This window comes from Bactrocera neohumeralis, chromosome 4 (assembly GCF_024586455.1).
Source record: "Bactrocera neohumeralis isolate Rockhampton chromosome 4, APGP_CSIRO_Bneo_wtdbg2-racon-allhic-juicebox.fasta_v2, whole genome shotgun sequence".
Classification (NCBI taxonomy): Eukaryota; Metazoa; Arthropoda; class Insecta; order Diptera; family Tephritidae; genus Bactrocera; species Bactrocera neohumeralis.
In genome coordinates, this window is record NC_065921.1 from 71904935 (window position 1) to 71911193 (window position 6259).

A 6259-nucleotide genomic window follows, 5' to 3' on the forward strand; every position below is an offset into this window, starting at 1 on the left:
CGATTTGATTGTGATTTTATAAATAGTAAGTTGTGGGGCTTCACTTTTTACGAAGTATTTATTGTTTTTCAAAGGCGCATGATTTTGCGAAATTTTTGCCTTAAAAATCTTCATAAATTTTTCCGAAAATAATGCCATGTGAAATTCAAACACTTCACTGTGAGGTGCGAATTAATTACGGACTCGTACTAGTGTCATCAAAAGCCACAGTCATTGACTTTTTGACAGCGTATGGGAAACCCCTCATCTAAATCAATTAAATAGTGATTAATGACAAATAAAAACTATTACTAAACAGTTTTCATGCTCAAATACGAGTATTTATATTTTCTTGATTGAGTGACGTAGGCAAGCTTACTAAGTCTACTAATGAACTAAATGAATTTGTGAGCAAATAAATCTCAGATCTCGAATAATATTTTCCCTGTCAGCGCTACCGTATACGACATAAACAAACATTAGTGCGTAAATATTTGCTCAAGTTCAGTAAATTCGTTGGGGGAAGCACTTCTACGGCCGAATTCAGTCGATCATATTACGTATATGTACGAACATGACACATTCATTGGAAGGCAATAACTCAGAAAAGTTGCACATCAATTTATATAGGGTGTTTATATAGTGTTTTAGTCGAATTCGGACCATTTGCTGCTAATATTTTTTCTGTGCTGCCACAATTGTTTGGAGTTGCAAGATGATAGCGCCAGAGCGACTTTTTCGATCATCTCAGCAAAGAAAGAAAGAAAGATGAACAGTGGGCACCAGTTCTAGCAACGTATAAAAGCTAGCTTTCAGACATTGGGTTTTAATTTTAAGAGCTATGATGAACAAAAAAATCATAGAGCTGCACCATTCTGTCCGTTATTTTTCTCCACTCTCCAGATGATCCCTTCGACTTCCTGTCATGAACCAAAGTAAACCGAATTTCACATGTTTAAGACACATAGTTATTATGAAAATCACTTCCAAATACGAGGCTGCTATATATATTTCTGGCCTAATAATGAAAATAGGAATATTTATCAACGAAAACGGTTTTATTGTTTTTCAAAATATTCTCCATCAAGATTTATACACTTTTGCATGCGCTCAAACCAATTTTCGAAGCACTTTTTCCACTCCGATTGAGACACCTCCAAAACATTGTTTTTGAATGCTTCAACAGCATCTGTTGTTTAGTCGAACAGACCGAAACCCATGTCGTCGTCTTCCTCGGACTCCGACTCCTCCTTTTTGGCTTCTTCCTTCTTTTCGGCAGCAGCGCCAGCACCAGCAGCTGGAGCAGAGGCAGCAGCAGCAGCAACAAACTTGCTGGGGTCCTTGATGAACTCCTTGATGGTAGCAGCTTCCTTGAAGTCCACTTCGGTGGCAGCAGCAATAGCCAACAGATTCTTGAAACCATTGGCAACACTGTGTGGTGTTGGGTAACCAATCTGTAACGATACGGCGGCCAAATTGGCAACACCAGCTTGGAACTTCGCACGCAAATCATTGGGTGCCAAGTCAGGGCTGTACGGCGGATGACCCATCATAGCTCGCATTGTCATGGTGCACAATGATTCGTCTTCTCTTGTTCGTTTTTCGAATTTCTCCGAAGACTTCAGGCAAACAAATGGTGGTGTACCACTCAAAATTGACCATCCTACGTTGCTCAAGCGGAACAGTCGCCACATGACCAGTTTTGCCGAAGAAACATTCGACCATTTGCTTCGAAGTGCTTCTTCCACGAACAACTTTCGTTGGATTTGGCTCGTCTTGGAAGACCCACACGGTTGATTGCTGTTTTGTTTCGGGCTCATACGCATAGATCCATGATTCGTCACCTGTGACGATCTTATAAACGTCTTTTGAAGCACCGCGATATTTTTTCAGCATTTCTTTACACCAATCCACACGAGCCTTTTTTTGAGCAATTGTCAAATTGTGCGGGATCCAAGGAGAACAAACTTTTTTACGGTCAGGTGTTCATGCAATATGCTGGTGGGAGAAATGCATAGGTATGCCTCTATCTGAAGGTATGTTACATGACGGTCTTGCATTATCAGTTCACGTACGGCATCGATGTTTTCTGGCACAACGGCTATTTTTGGACGACCTTCACGGAATTCGTCTTTGAGCGAGCGTCGGCCACGATTGAATTCGTTGTACCAGTTTTTCACAGTGCTATAGGATGGTGCTTCATAGCCATACAAAGAAGATTTTAGTTCATCGATGCACTCTTGTCGTGATAATCCACGTCGAAATTTGTGAAAAATGATCGCACGAAAATGTTCACGAGTTAATTCCATTTTTTGGCCGAGATGAATTTTTTAATTCCCTGTAAATAAAACAATTCACGATTAAATGACAAAATGTTCTGAGTGATGTTATGCTAAAAAATGTCAAACTTTCCAATGGAAATGTCAGATTGCACCTAGCAACACAATATATATAGCAGCCTCTGTATCTATGATGATCTCTATTCAGTATATTCAAAATGGCAGACAAAAGTTCTTTTTAGTTTTGTGACCTGCTAACTATCAGGTCTCAAATTTGAGGCAATATTTTGAGACTAACGCTAGAGACTGTTTAGTGAATAGTAACTAGTCACAAATTGAGGCTTTACCTCAAAATGTCTCAAATAGAGATTAGAGACTGGTTACAGAATCCCGCTATTAGCCCCACAGAAAATAGTCGAACGGCGTCAAATCTCACGATCGAGGCGGCCAATTGACTGGGCCATTTCGTGAGATAACACGTTCAGCAAACTTGGTTTTCAATAAATCGATTGTGACATTCGCTGTGGCGCTTGTGGTGCCGTCCTGTTGGAACCACAAATTGTCCAAGTGTTCGGTCTTGATCATCGCGGAAAAAGTACGGCTCAATGACGCCGCCGACGCATAAGCCGCATCAAACCATAATTTTTTCAGAATGCAATGGTGACTCATGGAGTACATGTGGTTTGCTGCTTAAGCCTCAACGCTGAAAATGATTTTTCGATGATAATCTGTATCATTTTCAAGTTGTTACTCAACCCAATTCACGAACATACGATGATTCTGGCGGTCAAGGGGCTTCATGTTTGTTCGAGGAAGGATGTAGGCCAAGATATTTTCGTAAAATTCGCCACAACGACATCACAGTGATGGCCAATGCTTGAAAACGACGTGTGAGAGACTGATTTGGGTCTTTCTCAATTGAAGCACTATCGCCAGAAATATTCTCGACACTCCGGGTACTTCTTTATCTCACTGGCACGGGAACATTTTATACTGGGCCTGTGGATTCAAAATTTTTCATTAGACGCTCAATTGTTGATCTGACAGCACGATTATGATGACCATAAATTGGACGTAGCGCTCTTAAAGTTGAGGCCACTGACTCCGAATTTCGATAGAAAATTTTAAAATTTCGACTCCTTGTTGGAACGTATATCTTTCCGTCATGAAATAGCAAACCTTACTGAAGTGAAATGTCAAAAGATCAGGAAAAAATATGGCGTCGTTTGCTGTCCCAATCGGTCTAATCTTGTTGCGTCCCTATTGAAAAAACCCGTTATTTAGGTATTTTTTAAGTCTAATGTTGCAATTTATCTCATCTTCATCATCATGGTTTAACTCAACAAGAGCATCGATAAACTAAATTCGATTTTTGACGACGAAGCTCCTTCAAGGACCAGTGATTATCGATGGTATGATTCAATTCAATTCAATCAACGAATTTCATGAAGGTCGCCTAAAATCAGTTGTTGTTCCGCAAACTGTTGATGCTGTGCCAAAACTGATATTGCAAAATCATCATGTGACCTACCGGGAGATTGAGACAACTATTGGCATTAGTGGGACCAGCGTGCATTGCATGATCGTTTGATTGTAAACAAAAATCTACACATTGGATTCCAAATAATTTGTGAACCGCTCAAAACATGGCTCGTTTGGTCGAGAGAAATATGAAAAAAGTACGATATCAGTGCTTCAGACTTCACCACGATAAACTAGGTGCTCATACATCAACTGAAACAACTGCATTTTTGAGCAAACAAAATATTGATTTGGTGAGCTGGCGGTTTTGGAGAGGTCAATGTTTTTCGACAACCGAAGCGGCAGTTGACGCATTCAGTACGTTAATTTTGGAGATAACTCAAAGGTGCTTAGATAATTGGTTCAAACGCCTGCAAGAGTATAAAGATCTTAATGATTAATACTTCTAAAAACAATAAAAAGATTTTCAATGATAAATATTTGTTTTAGTTCTCTAATACCGAAATATAAAAGGCAAGCTTCATATAGTTTTCAGACGACGTATTTAACCAGCTGGGTATTTAAAGAGATTAAGATTTATTTTTAACATCTCTTTACGCCGATTAAGCACCCTCTATGCCTCAACATACAAACAAAGGCACACATTATAATATGTAAATGAATAAAATCAATAAAGCAAACAAACATTTTTGCCAAATATTCCCGCTTGCCTCTTCCCGCTTGCCTTTTCCCTCTTTCTCAACTGCCTTCTCAGTTATCAGTTCTCTTGAATTCATGTTTGTGTTTATTTGCATTTCACTTAGGTCCAGTTTCTAGATCAACATAGTGTAATTGATTGTGAGTCACAATAACATCTGAAACGGTTTATATAAATAGCTTTACCCATATTCTTCGCAATCATAAACGCATCTCCAACGCAGTCGAGAGTGAGTCCAACGTGTGAGATTTAGCAGAGTTCTAAGCAGTGAAATGAAGTTTCTTTTGGCAATTTTTGTGTGTTTCGCCGTGGTGCTTCAGCACGCGCACTCGTCGCCCATTATAGCAGTCGGTGGAGTTGGTGGTGTTGGTGGTGTTGGCGTTGGTTTCGGCGTCGGCGTTGGAGTACCAGTTGCGCGTTCGACGCCAATCTATTATGGCTCGCCGTACTCCTATCGCCGCTATCCAGGTCCCTATGGCTACTACGGCGGCTTCAATGGCTATCGCGCTTATAAATATTTTTGAGAGCTGACTAAAGTAAGCAACGTTTGAAATGGTGGAAAGTGAAGTTCCTGCTAGTTATTTATGGTTCATAGTGTCTTCTTTATGGTTCATAGTGTCTAAGTAGTATTTAAGTTTGTGAGATTCAGTTAAAAGTTTTGTTGAAAAGATTCTTGTACCTGTAACGATGCTCATAGTAGCAGAAATGTTGAGCTCGAGCAGCTACACGATATATTAATAATGAATAAAATGCATTTTAAAAATTATGAGTGAGTTTTTGGAGCGATATTTGCTAGATTGTTGCACAATTTCGACGTCTCTTTCATAAGCCAACGCCTTGTCACCAATATTGATGCCTTTGATGAATATTGGGTCCTCAGCTACGTTGTCAAGCATCACTTTTGTGATCTTTACTCGACGTCGATATTGCAAAAGATTCAAATATTCGATTACGAGTCTAGTAGTGAAACGCTTCATACCCAAAATATGAACAAAAATGTTTTAAGCTGATCCTCTGCTATCTCGCTGATTCAAAAACGACAATTTTCAAACACAGTTACTTTAAAATTTTCGACTTTGCGCCATTAACTGAGGTGGACGACTCGCATTAGGCCAGTTTTTGCTGGCTTTATGGTCTTCACTAATTGTTTTCTGTCATTAGAAACAAAAAATTTTTTAAAACTGGTTCAATATTTTCTTTTTCATAGTAAAAATCACCAAGAAAACCGTTCACGTTGTAAATAAATAGCTGTCGAACCCACATTCGATTGAAAAGTCCCCGGTCTTACCCCATTAAAACTCATTGTTTGCAAATTTCGTTGGTTTATTCAAGAAAGTTCACTTCAGTGTATCGACTCTCCAACTTTTCGACACCATTTTTGTGTGACGATGTGTACCTTTGCCTCAAAATAACCCTTAGTTTCGGGGATCACCTCTTCATTCGTCAAAAATTTCTTCTCAGCGAGCATTCGTTTGAGATCTGAGTATGAGAAATAGTCGCTGAGGGCCAGATCTGGAGCATAAGGTGGAAGTGGAATCAATACGAAACCCAATTCATTAATTTTTGTCAACGTTTTCACTAACTTGTGACACGGTGCATTGTTTTGTTGAAACCGCACTTTCTTCTTCTTAAAATGCTTCCGTTTTTCGGCGTTTTCGTTCTACAAATGATCCAATAACGCTGTATAATAGTTCCTGTTGATGGTTCTTCCTTTCTCAAGGTAGTCAATAAAAATTATTCCATGCGCACTCCAAAATACAGATACCATAACCTTGCCAGTCGACTGTTGCGTTTTTTCACGGTTTGCAGCGGGTTCATCCTG

The 6259-nt window shown here is 39.4% G+C and overlaps 1 protein-coding gene across 1 annotated transcript; it reads right to left on the reverse strand.

Moving 5' to 3' along the window:
• Nucleotides 1–1175: 1175 nt before the first annotated feature.
• On the reverse strand, nucleotides 1176–1641 carry LOC126755846 (60S acidic ribosomal protein P0-like). Its single transcript, XM_050468563.1, has 2 exons — nucleotides 1625–1641; nucleotides 1176–1509 (listed from the first exon to the last, which is right to left on the reverse strand). The coding sequence occupies exons 1-2, from the start codon at nucleotides 1639–1641 to the stop codon at nucleotides 1176–1178; spliced, it is 351 nt and encodes a 116-aa protein (XP_050324520.1).
• Nucleotides 1642–6259: the final 4618 nt, after the last annotated feature.